A 16,648-nucleotide genomic window follows, 5' to 3' on the forward strand; every position below is an offset into this window, starting at 1 on the left:
TAACAAAAATAGATCTGGGATGAGTAAAACGGACTAAAAGTAAGTTTAGTTTTCGTAAAGATGACTAAAACTAGACTGAAATGTAATGTAGTTTTCGTCAGGCATTCAAAATCCATGATATTTCTCCACTGTGAGTAAATCTGTCAAAAAACAATGCTTCTATAGCTTTTCTGCCTCTCAGCTGTAGAAAGCAGGGACCCCAGGTTTGGCAGAGTGCATAGAACACACTACCATGACTTGGTACTAGAATCAGGCAAGAAAATAAATGCTTGGACTAAAAGTAAAGACTAAAGTGTGAGGACATTTTATGGACAAAAATTAGGCTAAAATGTTTTCAATTTTCATCAGCCAAAACTAGACTAAAACTAAGAAGGATAGAAATGACTAAAATGTGACTAAAACTAAGACTAAACTTAAAAATAGCTGCCAAAATTAACACTGAAAAGTATTCACCCCTTTGAATGTTTGACCATTTTATTGATTTTATAAATCTATCATACTCAATATAATTTGGCTTCTTTTTTACAAAAATTTTTTTAAAAAAAAGCAACTCTTTATGACAAAGTAAAAACAGAGTACTACATGGTAATGCCAATTAATTAAAAAATATGTAAGGTAAAATAAGTGACTGCATAAATATTCACCCCTTTTATGACTGACCTAATTCAACAGAAGTCCAGCCTATTGGTGCCAATAGTCTCACAATTAGAGTAGAAAGTGTGTCTGAAGTGATTGTAGTACAAAGACATATGTGTCAGGAAGGTCCAGTCACTGGTAAATAAGTATTCCTGGCTACCATTACACCATAAAGACAAAAGAACACTCACAGAAACTCAGAGAAAAGGTAAGTGAAAAATATAAGGCAGGGGAAAATTTCCAAGGTGCTAAACATCCCCTGGATATGACAGGAGACTAGTGACACATGCCACCAAGACACCTATGACTAGTCTGAAGGAGTTACAAGCTTCAGAGATGGGAGAGACTCTGCATACAACAACTGTTGCTCTGGTTCTTCACCAGTCAGAGCTTTATGGGAGAGTGGCAAAGAGGAAGTCACTGTTGAACAAAACTCATATTAGATCTCGACTGGGAATCGCTGAAAGGCATGTGGGACACTCCACAGTCAAGTAGAAGAAAGTTCTTTGGTATGATGAGATCAAAATGGTGCTTTTTGGCCATCAGACAAGACACTGTGTTTGCACTGCACATCACCACAAACACACCACCCCCACAGTGAAGCACAGTGGTGGCAGCATCAGGCTGTGGGGATGCTTCTCAGCAGCCAGCCCTGGAAGGTTTGTAAAGGTAGAGGGTAAAAAAAAAATGTGGAAAAATGTTGGAAAATCCTGGAGGACAATCTTATTCAGTCTGCAAGAGAACTACGGTTGGGAGGAGATTTATTTTCCAGCAGGACAATGACATAAAGGATACAGCAAAAGCTACCAGGAAATAGTTCTGTTCTGGAGAGGTAGAGTCAAAGCCAAAACCTCAATCCAATAGAGAATTGGTGGCTGCAACTGAAAAGTGCTGTTCACACCTGATCCTTTACCTAAAGAGTTAAAAAGTTTTGTGGCATGAATATATTTCTGTAAATAAGTGATGAACCACTTTAAAGTTACTGAAATTTAGCGAAACATACAGAATTTTAAAATCTCATTCCCTCATGTTTTACAAACTTTGTGACACTATCATGAATTCACATTTAAGTGCAGTTTGCTTGACACCCCCTCCCCCAGTTACTGAACAGCATCTCTTTCTTACTACAAGGTTGATCTACTTAGAAGATGACATCTCTTTTGCATTGCGATCATTGAGCCCTGCCAGTTACTTTAGCCTGTGATGCTTTGTTCTTCTGTGATGTTCTCCCATCTGGTTGCCAGCAGAAATGCATCACTCCATTAGCAATGCCTGTGATCTAGGGGATGCTTTAATCTAAGACTATAAACTTCACTTAATTACATCCTCCAAAGGAGCTCTATTAGTATAATGCAATCAAACAGGGAGTACATTCATATTGTCAAGTCAAATGTGCTAAAGTAGGTCTTTACGGTGTTTAGTTTAGCTCTTCTGATCAGACTACAATCACATGTGGAAGTCCCAGGTTATGTTCTATGATCTGACTGATTCCTCAGAGTAAAATGCAATAGTAGTATGCAGGCGTACCTACAGAGTTTGCTGGGCACCTGAAAAACCCAGATAATAGGCTTTCCCTGGTTGAAATGTGCCTGGATGTGATTTATTGCTAAGATCAATACATGATTGTTGGATCAACAAAACTTGTTGTAGGGTTCTGATGTTGAAATTATTTATTTGTAATACTTTTAAAACCCCTTTCCCGTTTAGCAACTTCTTTTCATCACTTTTAACCCATTTTTTTCCATTTACCAATTTCTGCCACATTTTTACCACTTTTTACCAATTTTTTAAACTTAACATACATTTTTTGCCACTTTTAATGCTTTTTTGACACCAAATATAATTTTTTGCCACTTTTTTTTTTTTTTTTTGTAGCAATTTTGCCACTTCTAACCATTTTTTTGCCACTTTTAACTAAATTTAGGCACTCTGTAATTTCTTGCCACTTTTTGTCAAGTTATGTCAATTTCTGCCACTTTGAACTAATCTTTTTGCCACTGTTTTGACACTGTCAACCAATTTTTGCCACCTCACACACAGTTTTGCAGCTTTTTGCCCTTTTACAGTCATGGACAAAAGTATTGGCACCCCTGAAATTTTTCCAGAAAATACACTATTTCTCCCAGAAATTGTTGCAACTACAAGTGTTCTTGGTAAACATATGTTTATTTCATTTATAATAACTGAACAGCCGTAATAATTGAATTTGGTGGAGTCCAAACAGACTCTCTGTGTGGCACAATGATGACTCCATGCATGACCTTTCATGTTTCTTATCCACTGCAATTCTCACAACTTTATCTCACATACTTCACTGAGAAGATCCATGCCATCCAGTCACTTCAATGACTACAAGAAAGAATGACTGAAAGCTGCTCACAGAACCAGGAAGTGCTCTTCTGTAGTGTTTAGTGCACCATCAGTACTGATGATGTTACTTCCTCCGGATAAAAATTTGTTAACTGAGTGGGTAACTTCACTCATGGTGCAAAGTGTCATATGTCCAAAGGCCTTCTGGGAAAACTATGCAGATTATGGGATGATTATACATTGATTTGAGAACAATGATTAATACTGAAAGTGGTCCTGCACTTTTTTTTAAACTTAAACTTTATGTAAACCGTTTTGGACTGGTTTTATTTTATTTGGTCTTATTTTATTTTATAAAGGGGGCAAGGTAATTGTTTCACACACATGAACACTTAGTTCCTATTACACCAATGCTGAGGAAAATGTAAACTTTACTCCTGTATGCATACTTCAGACAAAACAATGAGGCTATGAAAGTGATGCATGTTTAAACAGATTCTGCGTATTACATTAATGCACATTGGACTTCTCTTCTGTTTATATCTGCACTGTGTGTTTTATATCCTTTGGAAAATTGCACCATAACCTATTCAGCAGTATACATCTGTATGGTCTCTCCTTTTTTTGCATCTTTGTACATTCTTTTAATGTTTATTATTGTATTTTATATTTTTATTTCATTATTAGATTTTTAGATAATAATCTACAGTATTTAAGTTTACTTCCTCTTGGCATTTTTCTTCTTCTCCTATGTTATTTGTTTGCACCAAACATCACGTCAGATTCCTTGTATGTGAAATGTTCTTAGCAATAAAACACAAATCTAATTCTGATCTGTATGTTTGCCCTTCAAGATATCAACTAATGTCACACTTCCTATCTGAAAATTGTACCGCGATAGGCTGGAAACTGTAAGAATGCTGTTAAAAGAAGAAATACAGCTTTTAAACTGTTAAAAAAAACATCACTTATAGGAAGCACCAGTTAAATACAAATGGATAAAAAATAGGGAGTTTATAAGAGAAACTAAACAGGAAGATTGGTGGAAATACTGCAATAATAGGAAGAGAGACATTGTTCACTGATATATGGTGAATGATAAAAAATAATAAATAAGGATCCTATTGTTGGCAAGTAATAAAGTAGCAATCAGCAACAAAGAAAAGCATGAATTCTTGGCAGAAACCTTTGTTAAGGTTCAAACTGAAACTGGATTTTATTCCATGATTATATGCTGCTTTCAAAATCTTAAAAGAGTAAAAAAAAAAGTCTCTTTTGACCCTGATGATGCTTTGTGCTTGCACGCCTCGTCTCATATTTGCTCATTTAATTATTTTTTGTTTCTTAATGTTTCAAGAAACACTACAGAGATGCTTGAGGCAGTGTAGGGAAATAAATGTAAATCATACTCAGATTTTCTTGGAATGCTTGAAAATTGAAAACCTAACCTAACAATGAATATTTTTAATGTGAGGAGTGATATTTGATTAAAATTTGACTGCGATAGCCAAGACATTAGTCACAAGGAAAAAGTGCAAAGAGGATCCCCATTCTTTGAAACTCCCAGATGAAAACAATGATTTTCTGAGCTGTGTCAACACTACTGCATTTACCCCACTGATGTGTACTATGTATATGATGCTTTTTTTTTTTTTTGTTAATCTATTTAACTTTTATATAAGTATATAAGTTAAGCTTATTTCAAGCTACACACACTGTGAACAGCTCCAGTCAGAGCAACATGTTCTACTGGAATGTATCTGAGATGAGGAAGAAAGGAGAGTACTGACATCAGTGTTTAAAAGAGCAAAGATAGATGTGAAGATGTTAAAATGCTTGGACATACATTTATGAATATTAAAACCAACAAAACCAACAAAAACAGAACATTTTAGAAGAGACGTTCTCTACCCCACTTTACCGCTACAAGCTCCAGCCCGTAGGTGGCGGTAGTATACCTTAATAAACTGGTTTGTCAAAACAAATAGAAGAAGAGTAACTTCCTGTTTCTCCCTTTCTTGTAGCACCATTACAACAATGGCGTCCTGTAGTGGGGTTCGTAGGATCTTCGTTTCTATTTTAAATCACTTTTAACTGACTTTTGATGACACTGGCTTAATGTAGGAAATCATGACACCGAAGAAGAATGCTATTCCGTTTTGTACATGTTGTTTACCATCACTTCCTGTTGTTCTAAGCCACTAAAGATAGCGAATTTTCTTTAGCTCGTCGCATACTGTGTTTATTCTTCCATCATACATGTAACTCTTGTTGATGGTTACACTTTATTGTCTGTCTATAATAAATATTGATAACTACTGTTGTTTATAGGACTCTGCTGCAGTAACTGAAGAAGAACCAACTGAAACTCTTTCTTCCCAGAAAAGAGAAGCGAGACTCAGAAAATTCCGGGAGTTACATTTCAAACGGGTGAGTTTTAGAAATGTTCAACACACAACCGCGTGAATAGACGGTGTTTAGGACTGTTGAGGGAAAATATATCAGAGGAACCAGGTGACCAGGTGACGTCCCCAGTGATCCACAAAGGTTTCTTAGGAGACTAGTGGCGGTGGTGGTGGTCACTGACCTTTCTAGGGAGTCTCGAGGCGTACTCTCCCGTGAGAAAAATGTACATTTTAAAATTAATATTGACGTAATCAAACTGAACTTTGGGAGTTAGATTAAGAGGCGAAATCTCTGATTTTTTTTCTCGTGAACAATCTTCTGTTCTTGTAGTACTTTAACAAGTGATGCACCGATTCCAAGTCGATTAGCCAACTTTAATTTCCAGCTGTTTCCCCTCTGTCCCCCTGGGAAAGATTTAAGATGATACCAGTTTTTGTGCTTAAAAGCAGTCATTAAAATCAAGAATCTTTTTAACCCTTTCTTTTATGGATTTTCGAAATGATGTCCATAATAAAACATTTGCTGTCAACTTTTTACTTTTGAAAAATGTCCATGTAGGCCATGTGACCTGTATGATCATCCCTAATATAAAATATATCTTCACCAGAAATTTTATATTACACCCTTTATTTGATTTAACATTTTCCCTAATTTATGCCGGAATTTGAATGATTTATTTTATTATTATTTGTTTGTCATTAAATTATCTATTAGAATTATTTCTGATTTTATTTTTTGGTTAAGTTCATTCTACAAGTATCAACACTGTTTATTCCTCTTTGTTTAACATAATTATTTGATAAATACAATATAGGAACTGAGGAGTTTCTACAACTGCAACTTTTGACTGGAGGAATATAAAATATCTAACAAATACTTGGTCTTACATGCTTTATATCTGCTGATTTTTAATAATGGTATATATTTCTTGTTAAGTTACGCCCAGTCTTTGTAAATACACTCTCAAATGCTGATGTTTTATCATTTCAGGAAAGGATACAACCAAAATGTTAGATGAATGTAGCACGCTAACCAGCCCACTTGTGCAAGACTGATGAAGAGACAATAAAATCTTGTGTATGTGTATGAGCAGCATGCTTATATACGCTGATCCTACAGCATCAATTGCAGAGAAAGCTCCATGTTTATCCTCCAAGGCTCCTCTAGTTTATGTGTATCTTTAGCTCTGTCAAACACAGCGTTTGTTGGTGCTGTGCATGCTGGAGCTGTGATAGTGAAAATGTTATATTGATGGGGCGAATTAGACTATGGTGGGGGAAATTAGACTATTGCACTATGGCGGCATTGTCTATGTGATTTATTGGAAAAACTAGTTATCCTTCGATGTCATTAGTTGCTAGACTGGTATTTTTATGCTTCCATATTCAAACAGCTGCTTTTGTAACAAGTTATTTTGATGATTTTTTCACTGCAGAATGAAGCACGTAAACTTAATCACCAGGAAGTGGTGGAGGAGGACAAAAGGCTGAAACTACCCTCAAACTGGGAGGCTAAGAAAGCCCGACTGGAGTGGGAGCTTGCTGTGGATGAAAAGAAAAAGGTATTATGTGTAATATGCATACATTCTGAAGCACTTGATTTATCAGAAAATGAGAAAATCTATCCAAATGCCGATAACCAGATTATCAAACTGTTAAAAAATCCATTTGATATCCCCAAACCCCAGCACTTTGTCATCAGCTTGGTGAAAAGTAAATAAGGTTTACTCACTAATATTGGCATAGGTGTTTTTTTCCCTGTACGAAGAAACATTTTTCATAAGATTTTCTGACAAATTGAAACAGGAATTCAGTTGAGATGATTTGAGAGGACAGCAATGCATGATGTAAAATGAGGATGTCATTGGGATAGTTGAGGCAGAGCCCTGCCCAGCCCTCTGCACAGCACAGAGGCACACTGACTTTAGCAAAGTGATTTGCTTTTTTTCTAAACATGTAAACTTAATACACAGGAAGTCCAAATGAGTCAGTGGCTGTAAGACTATGAAACAACTAGGCAAACATCCAGTTAGCTGATAACTGTGACTCTGATGTATGGCCTTACTTCTCATTACTTTGTTTTAATGTCTTACCTAGACACATACAGGGATATGAATATTAAATCAAGTAAATTAATCCCTTCTTTGTGTTTATGAAACAATGACTAATATCTGGCTTTCAGGAATGTGCTGCCAGGGGCGAAGACTATGACAGAGTGAAACTGCTGGAAATTACTGCTGATGATGCAGAGCGGTGGGAGAGAAAGAAAAAGAAGAAAAATCCAGATACAGGATTTGCAGGTTGGTTGCTTGTTTACTCTTTGTTTTACTTGGGTTATAATGTGTGTGGCATGTTCAAAAGCTGTGTCAGCACATCAATAGGTTGTTACTGCCAGTATTTTTCTTTTAAATAACAAAAAAATAGTGTAATGCTATTACATGAGTCAGGTTTTGAACATAACCTTTATGTTCTGGATGATTTCTGTCCTGCAAATATGTAGTCCTTTATTTTCTTTAGAGGAGTCTGCCACTAATAAAGCAGATAGAAAATACACATAACAAAAGGTGTCACATTGCTTGTAAGCTGTTAACACAGTATCCATGGATCATTTCATTCTTTTTCTTTGTCTGTTTGCTGAGAACCACGCAGTAAGAAATGGGAAGACCACATCTCCAAATAAAGAGGGGGTGCAGCCTTTAAAGCTGGGTGGCAGATCTAAAATATTTATGAGTGTCAAAATAAAAAAGCAAAAGGCTGTGACACACGGTATGCGCTGGTGTGGGACAATTACATCGTTTCATCTGCTTCCATTAGTCATTGCTTCATTTGGCCTCAAAGATCACTGTTGTTATGTGGAACCAAAGGATTTTAGCTTTCTTATCATTACATATTGTTACAGACTTTGTATTAATTTAAAAAAGCTTTGTAAATCATTTAAAAAATCACAGACTAAAACAATGCCGTCTTTTTCAAATTAAATCGTTTGAAGGCATTTCTTCATGAATCCAGAGTAAATATCTTTTCCGAGCATCAAGATTGCAATATTCAGTTTTGAGGTTTCAGTGAGAACATAGTAACAGGCTTTTTTATCCTTAACTACCAGTCAGATAGATCGTAAGAATTTTATTTATCCAGTATTCTTACTGTGTTGCCATAGTGAACTGGTCTGTGGTGGTATATGCAGTACTGTGCAGAACTTTTAGACATGCTTGGGCCATTACTGGGGCTGAAGTAAGGCATAGATGTGGCACCATCGGGCAGGATGGAGAATTGACACAACCCAAGCAGTGTTCAGGATGTCTTTGCATCTTACCAGAGGCAGAGAAAAATAGTCTGTTGAAGAAATAACAAACTCTACACCTTTACTGTGGAGTAAGAGGTGGATTCCTGAGTAAGCATGGCTTAGGGCAGTGTTTCCAAAACTTTTTTATTTCTGATGACCCACCTTTTTACAATGCTCAAGCCATCGCAATCCAACAACTTTGTCTTCCACTGAAAGCTAGTACTAGCTTTAATTGGGTTGATTTTAGACTCAGTGTGGTCCTGACCCAGTGCTTTCATCTAACAAGACAATAAGAAGCCACTTTACCTCTGTTACATAGGCCTTTTTCAAATGCCTGACCCTTTGGGCCTTAATTAGTTGTCTGGTCTGGAACACTGCGTTTCTTTTTTATTAGCCAGGCACCAATTACTGTGACCTTAGCTCTTTTGCCATTCAGTTGCTGGTATAGAATTGTTTTGTTTCTTTGGTGGAGAGGGTTAGTGTTATAGGGTAGAGTCCATATGGCTATAATGTATACTGCAGAAATAAGTGTCACATTGAATACTGTAGCAAAGACATTATATAAAATCATATTCAACCAAAAATAAAAACTCTCCCTGGCCCAGACTTTGTGAATGAGTGGCCTGGGTGACTCTCATCTGTATGGCTGACCTCTGTTACATTAAAACCTCTAGAAAGAAAAGGATCCTCTGCGGTGCTTCAGTGAAGGGAGAAGGAGTTTGCAGCCCATCCCTCTTAGCTCACATTTCTTTCTGTTTGTCTTGGTAATTCTAACTCACTAAAATTTTTTCTCTCCTTTACACACCGGACTACAGGCTATGCCGAGGCTCAATTCCGACAGTACCAAAGGCTCACCAAGCAAATTAGACCAGACTTGGAAAGCTACGAGAAGCAGAAGGAAGACTGGTGAGATTTACATTTGACCCATTTTTCTTCGCCGTAACATAACACTATATTTGGTTTGCTGAATAGTGATTACAGGTACACAGATAACTCAGACAGTAGACAAGAACATCCTGCTATTGAGACCAGAACTGAAATTTACAGCAAAGTGAATTGAAACAAATTGTTTACTGTAATCACTTCAGAATTTACCCATTTGTATGAGCACAAAGCATTTAGAATCCGAGGCCAGACTGAAGTAGAGAATGTGCCCACAGGTTATAAACTTTAAGGCTGACCCATGCAGAACCATGACAGATCCACCAACACATTTAGCCTTGAGGCAACATCATCATCTCACATTAATATAGCCTCAGTCACAATAGCAGGATTGAAAAGTTCCTAACAGTATGTAAAATGTTGATTAGCTGTGGTTGTGCTTCTCTAATCAATTTGCTGGTGCTCCACAGTGGTGAGGACTTCCACCCCACATCCAATAGCCTAATTTACGGCACCCATGTTCCCACAAAGGAGGGCATTGACCGCATGGTGGATGATGTTGAGAAACAGTAAGTCACCCTCTAATACAGTCATATCCTTTCCTGACCATCTGCTTATTTAATCTTGTTCTCACTCAACCCTTTAAATATCAACCCAAACCAATGAACACTAAATAACATGGACTTGATTTTTCCTATTCTGACTTTTCCAACTTGAAGGTGTGACCCACAGGGATTATGAAACAACAACAAATAACATTTTTTGTGTAAGCTTTGACTAAAAAAGTGACTTTACAGCCTCCCCCCACTTTTATGATCACTCGTTTTGTGTGAATCAGTGTCCATCTGATGTTAAGAATTTGGCACTACAGAGTTAAGACTGATTAAAACAGCTTCAACCGGGCAGTAGACTATTTTCTATGCATGGAGTGGGCACTAGTAAGCCCATGGCTGGCAATGTATGGCCTAGTAATGATTATTAGTTTTTGACGGTAGGTGAGTGGGGCAATATGGTTTGACAAACCTTTATTTGACCCTGCATGGAGGAACCAAACTGTACCCTCTGTGTCCCACCTATTTGAGTCACTGCTGCTTCAGATTGTGAAATCCCTCCGCTGGTTCCTTGTTACATTTCTGTCTTTGCTACAAGAATCCCTTTGACATTTGTCCTGGTCTTTTCCTGTGCTTTTCTGCATTTGAAGTCTTACGGGAGTATAAAAGATGTGACTGGGAGACATTAGACAAGGAGTAGTTGCCAGGGTATGACACACAACAATGCTTTGAAGATTCATTGAATCAAGACTAGAAGCTCCAGTTGACTGTGTTTTCTTTTTGGTATGCATTGGTGTGTAGTTTCCATTGCCACTCTCCTTGCCAAATTCAAATGCAAACCAGAGTTTCTGCTAGACTTTTTTGTCCCCGGTCAAATTGACAGGCAGTCCTCAAGAATTCCGGCCATTTAGAACAACTACCGGACATTTGCTTTAACATTATTTTGCTACATTAAAGCAGCAAAAACACATAAATCTGAAATCCTGTGATACATTGATACATACAAGTCTGTGCTAAATGGGACTGAGGACACATTTTTATTTCCAAACCTGACCCAAAACCAAGACTGTAGAAACCAAGCCAACAGTAAACCTGAGTAATTATTACGCTGTTATTAAAAACTGGTAGACACATACACGTGATTACACCATGGAAATGACTGTACAAAGACTTTCTCTTATTTTTCTTTGTGTACATGGTTTAGAGTATGAAAATGAAAGCTGTGCACTTTTCCTTACACACACACACACAACAGTTACACAATATACGTCCACGTTAAACTCATAAACAACAACAGTTAGCTTCGCATTAGCACCGTTAGCCTGTTAGCACATTGGCCACTACCATAACTTAGCAGCTTACAACAGCTAAATACCATCCTCCACTAACAACAGCGAAGCATCCAGACACATAACTCCCCAGTGCTATGTTAACTGGACACCACGTTAAAACTCTACATTTCAAATGAAAATGAGTCTTACTGTCAGTTGTCTAATATCAGTCCTCATGATGATATAACTGTAACTTCTGCTAAAGCTGGAACTCCAACCAACTTGGTTTATTTGGAGTCCTGAAAAGACAAAAGCTCCACAGCAGATAGTCCTGTCCAGTCCTCCTCTCATTGATGGCTTATCCAAGATTGCTTCCGCTAATTAGCCAGGACACCCCAGGCCTAAACAACCAGCTACAGAGGGATGGAGCCCTCGCTATCAGCTCCAAGTTGTCCATGCCATTCTGCACGATGTGATACTGTGTTGACTACAATCCAACTTTATCTGAGGATTGGTCATAGGTAGATTTATCGAAGTCCACTCCAGCTCTGCTGGGCGTGGACCTTTCTCTCTCTGCTGCTGCATCGGTGTTTCAGCCGCTCAGCTATACAGTTTCCTTTGTTTCAACCTCCTCATTACTTGCAGCGATGACTAACTCAAAAATCCTTCCATACCGCTGATGATATTAAGATTTTGGTTAGCCAGGAAAACCTCCCTTAGATTAAAATTCTGCTTTTCAAGAATGTTCTGGTCAAACTTTCCCTGCATAGTCTCCAGCAGCGCTGAGCTCCCTCAGAGATAGGCTTGGTTTGACAACGGAAACTCAGATGCAAACCCTCAAATTATTGCATGCGGCCAATTATTGTTTTGAAATAAGGCATATATACCGGCCAAACTGGTTGAAAAAAATTCTCAAATGCTGTTTTTGTTTGTAACTTTCAGGATTGAGAAGAGAGCCAAATACAGTCGACGCAGGGCCTACAATGACGATGCAGACATCGACTACATCAATGAAAGGAATGCCAAGTTCAACAAGAAGGCTGAACGCTTCTATGGCAAATACACCGCAGAGATCAAACAAAATTTGGAGAGAGGCACAGCTGTCTGATGGGTGGATGGTGGTTTGTCTTTATCCAAGAGTCTTGGATTGATCTTTTATGTAATTTCTATTTTACACGTCTACATATCTTAAATAGCTAGTAGTATAAAGCAACAATTTTACACAATACTTTAGTCATTCTGTGCTAAACATAATTCAGTTATTTGTATGATATGTAAATTGTGGTCCCTCTGTACAGTATTTGAGTTTAAAAAGGCACAGTTGTGGTTATCTTTTTCCATTTCTTCTTAAATAAATCATCTTCAACCCCCATTAATCTAGCACACTTTATTCCTGTGGGCTGGCTGCGTGTGATTCTATGGGGTAGATATTTTAAACTTCCTTTAACCGACATCAGACGTTAAGGCATGCTGAACAGAAGATACCAGAAGAATGTCAGTGTAGCTGCACACAGATAATAACTAAAATAAAGCATTTCATTTTTACATCCCTTTGAAAAAAACCTTGCCCAAAGACAAATAAAAGCATGCATCCTCTACAGGGACAGATGGCAACAGGTTTGTTTATGCTGTCATGAAAACTGAATTTAATCAATCCTTTATAAACTTGGCACAAAAAGTAAGGAAATTCATAATTGGTAGATTATAAATCTTCTACTTTTGGAAAGCCTGTTTATTTCTCTTTTAAATGGTGCCACATTTGTAAGGAACATGCATTTGTGGGATGAGCAGCAGAGCTGAGTATGTGGGTTGCGCCCTTGAAAAATTAGCCAAATCTTAACCAATTCTGAACTTATTTTAGCTGTTTGTTAGCCCCTGTGAGTATGGGCCCTGCTACTAGTGGTCAATAAGTGTCTGCCATGTTTGAGTGATTTGGATAGGGTCATGTGATAGGGCAACTGCAAGCTGGTGTTCTGCAAAAAAACAATTACGGCTTCATTGTTAGTGAGCCCTAGTACCATCTGCAAACCAAAGGCCAAGTTCAATATATATAAGGGGGATGTACCAAGAAGACAACACTCCAAGAAGACAATTTCCTCACTCTGTCAGCATTTAGGAGCCATAGGATGTCTTCCACAGATTTGCAGTCATGGTTTGCTAGACAATATGGCCGACAACTCTCTACCCAGACAATACGCAACAGACTGAACACAACAAATCTCCAGTCTCATAGGGCTGCCAGGAGGCCTGCCATGACTGCCCTTCACCATCAGGACCGTTTGCACTGGTGTCAGCAACGCGTGCACTGGAACCTGAACATGTGGAGGAACTTTATGTTCAGCGATGAGTCCAGATTCTGCCTATGGCTGTTAGATCATAGGGTCAAGTGTGGAGAACACACAGAGTATGCGGTGCTGATTGCTGCACTGATAGTGTAACATCTTTTGGTGGAGGCAGTGTGATGGTGTGGGGCGGCATCTCCTTCACTGGAAAAATTAGGTTTGTCATCATTGGAGGCAATCTCAATGCAGAGAGATATAGAGATAAGATTTTGCAACTTGTGGCAATCCCATAACTCCACAGTCTGAGACTGAACTTATCCTCCCAGATGGCAATGCTTGCCCTCACAGAGTGGGGTTTATCAGTTTTGAACAGAGAAATCCAGAGTTTCAAGTTTCATCAAAAGCAGCAGCTCGGGCAGCGAATGCCGTCTGATTACGGGGCGCCGGTGTGTGTGTGTAAACTTGGGCGTGCACGACTCTGTAAAACCTTTGTGTGAATTGTTCGTTGCGGAACGGAGACGGGCATTCCTTTTCGTCTTTATCTCTGTGTAAAAACGGCCAGGGACTACCTCCAGAATTTGGGAGTGGAGAGGATGGAGTGGGCTGCCAGCAGTCTTGACCTCAACCCCATTGAACTCTTGTGGGATCAGCTTGGGCATGGTGTTTGTGCCAAAGTGACCAACACAACCACATTGGCTGACTTGTGACAAATGCTGGTTGAATGGGATGCCATCCCACAGCGGTGTGTGACCAGCATGAGGAAAAGGCGCCAGGTTGTTGTGGCTGTGTATGGTTCTTCCACACGCTGCTGAGGCTCCTGTTTGTTAAATTGCCACATTTTTCCACGGACCAACCCACATACTCAGCTCTGCTGCTCATCCAATAAATGCATGTTCATACAAATGTGGCCCCGTTTAAAATGGACATAAATAGGCTTTCCAACAGTTTAAGATCTATTACCAAGAAACATTGTTACAACAAAGATATAATCTACCAAAAACAAATGTCTTTACTTTTTGTGCTATGTTAAGTGATAAGATGCCATACTCTAATATCTCTCATGGCTGCGTCAGTCTTCCCCATCATAAAGCATGCAAGCTGCCATGTTATACATGTTACATTTTGCTAAGCAATGACAGGTAGGAGGCATTTTCAAATACTGTCTTCGACATGTGACTCTTCTTGATAGCTGCTGGGAAGGGTTGTGGTGTTCAGGTTAATTATTAGATATTTTGGTATTCTTATCTGATTTCCCTTGGGATACTGTCTGTATGAGAAAAAAACTACATCAATAATTGTAAAGGAAAGCAAAATGCCACTGAAGGTTCTCTTAACAAGTTTGATTTTAACCTAGAAAACAAATATATATTGATGATGGGATTAGGTTTTCTTTTGCCAAAATCTTTACAAATGGCCAACTAGCAGCAACAAGGAAAAAAAAACAAAATGTGTAAGTGGAGAGAACTATTGTATATTCATATGCACACCACTTATCCTGAATTGCATGAAGTAAACATGCACACTCTGCTGTTATATTTCTACTCAGCCTCCAATGACAGCCATTGTTATGTGTTTGCTTGGCTTATCTCCTCACTAAGTAATTAATCAGAGATACAGATCGGTTTTACAGCAGGAGACATGAAGTCTGGCAGTCAAAAATAAGTTTTTACCTTTTCATTACAACAGATTGTGACATGTAATTTGATATCAGCCTGAGAAACCCTGGAAGAAATGTTATCAAAGCCAATAGATAAATCACATCCTGGCAATAAATCACACGTTTTATTATATTATTTCTAACATTTGCCAAGAACTGATCAAATAAAAGCACATGCTTTAATTCAAGACATATAGCAGGTTATATAAAGGCATGCAAGAAAGAACATGTACAAGATTGTAATAGAAACTGTAAAATAATGGTAAATAGTTTGCAATCATTTTTGAGACCCATGCAGTAGAAAGATGTACAGTACAAGTGTAGGTCTTATTCCCAACATACTTTTTCTATTATGTATTAGAGTCCCTGGCAGTTTAACAATGCTATATACTGATCCTGAGGGTTAAAAATCAGAAATGCACTTCCAAACATTTATGTCAAAATGCCTTGATGATAAAGGCATCCATCTGTTGTGGGGCAGAGCAAATTAAACGCTAGTATGAGGGACTGTGCTCTACTTTATCTGTGCTCTAAGTAAACTTGATTCTTCTTATAGGCCAGCAGTAACAAAAAACAAACTGCACAAACTTCATGTAAAAAAAGAGCACTGGAAAACACACTGAACACACACTTTGTGGGTCACAAAGTCAACTTGTGCTGTTTAAGAAGCTGGTGATACCAGTAACAAACAATTTCTTGAATCTGCTGGCATAGATTTTTTTTTAATTGACATTTGCACAGGTACAAGACAGTACAAGTGCACTTGAATTTTATATTTCATCCTAAAACTAGACTTAGAAGGCTATACCCACGATGGCAGAAGCTTGTATTCTGAATATAGAGGGTCACTAGAGTCAGCAGTATTAGCATGTGCTTCCTTTGTAGCTCTGGCTCTGTATAAAAGACAAAAAATTTACTACATATTCTTAAATCTGCATCAACCTCTTATTTTCCAGAGACCCAAATCAGCAGATAAAAGAAACAGTTATGACATATTCAAAAGAGTAAAACATTTCCAAAAAACAGGGTCAACATTAAAACCCTGGTTTACGTTAAAAATACATGTGCTGGTGTGCCTTTGCACATACAGCATCAGCAGTGGTCTGGTACGCTGCAGCCTCAGCAGGAGAAATGAACAGGCTCCAGCATTATATCCACTCTGCAGAAAGGATGGTTGGCTGCAGTCTTCCATCTCTCCATGGCCCTCCACCTCCAGGAATTTGAGGCGTGCAGGTAAAATTGCAAGAAATCCCTCTTACCCCAGACATGGACTTTATGTAGCCCTTCCTTCTTGGTAAGAGGCTGAGGTCCACCAGGACCAATACTGCATGCCATAAAAACTGTTTTTATCCTCTGATGCCAGCCTTATGG

The 16,648-nt window shown here is 38.3% G+C and overlaps 1 protein-coding gene across 1 annotated transcript; it reads left to right on the forward strand.

Annotated features, from left to right (window-relative positions):
- The first annotated feature begins 4,951 nt into the window (after positions 1-4,951).
- Positions 4,952-12,710, forward strand: syf2 (SYF2 pre-mRNA-splicing factor). Its single transcript, XM_041812085.1, has 7 exons — positions 4,952-5,001; positions 5,278-5,376; positions 6,788-6,913; positions 7,534-7,651; positions 9,450-9,540; positions 9,987-10,085; positions 12,281-12,710. Exons 1-7 carry the CDS (start codon positions 4,984-4,986, stop codon positions 12,444-12,446), a joined length of 717 nt encoding a protein of 238 aa, XP_041668019.1. The 5' UTR covers positions 4,952-4,983; the 3' UTR covers positions 12,447-12,710.
- The last annotated feature ends 3,938 nt before the right edge of the window (positions 12,711-16,648 follow it).

This window comes from Cheilinus undulatus, linkage group 18 (genome assembly GCF_018320785.1).
Source record: "Cheilinus undulatus linkage group 18, ASM1832078v1, whole genome shotgun sequence".
NCBI classification, from domain to species: domain Eukaryota; kingdom Metazoa; phylum Chordata; class Actinopteri; order Labriformes; family Labridae; genus Cheilinus; species Cheilinus undulatus.

Excerpts from the sequence above, each read along its gene's own strand:
- syf2 (XM_041812085.1), top strand. Across the intron at positions 6,914-7,533 it reads CTGTGGATGAAAAGAAAAAG|GAATGTGCTGCCAGGGGCGA; the intron begins GTATTATGTGTA and ends TCTGGCTTTCAG. Across the intron at positions 9,541-9,986 it reads GAGAAGCAGAAGGAAGACTG|TGGTGAGGACTTCCACCCCA; the intron begins GTGAGATTTACA and ends GGTGCTCCACAG.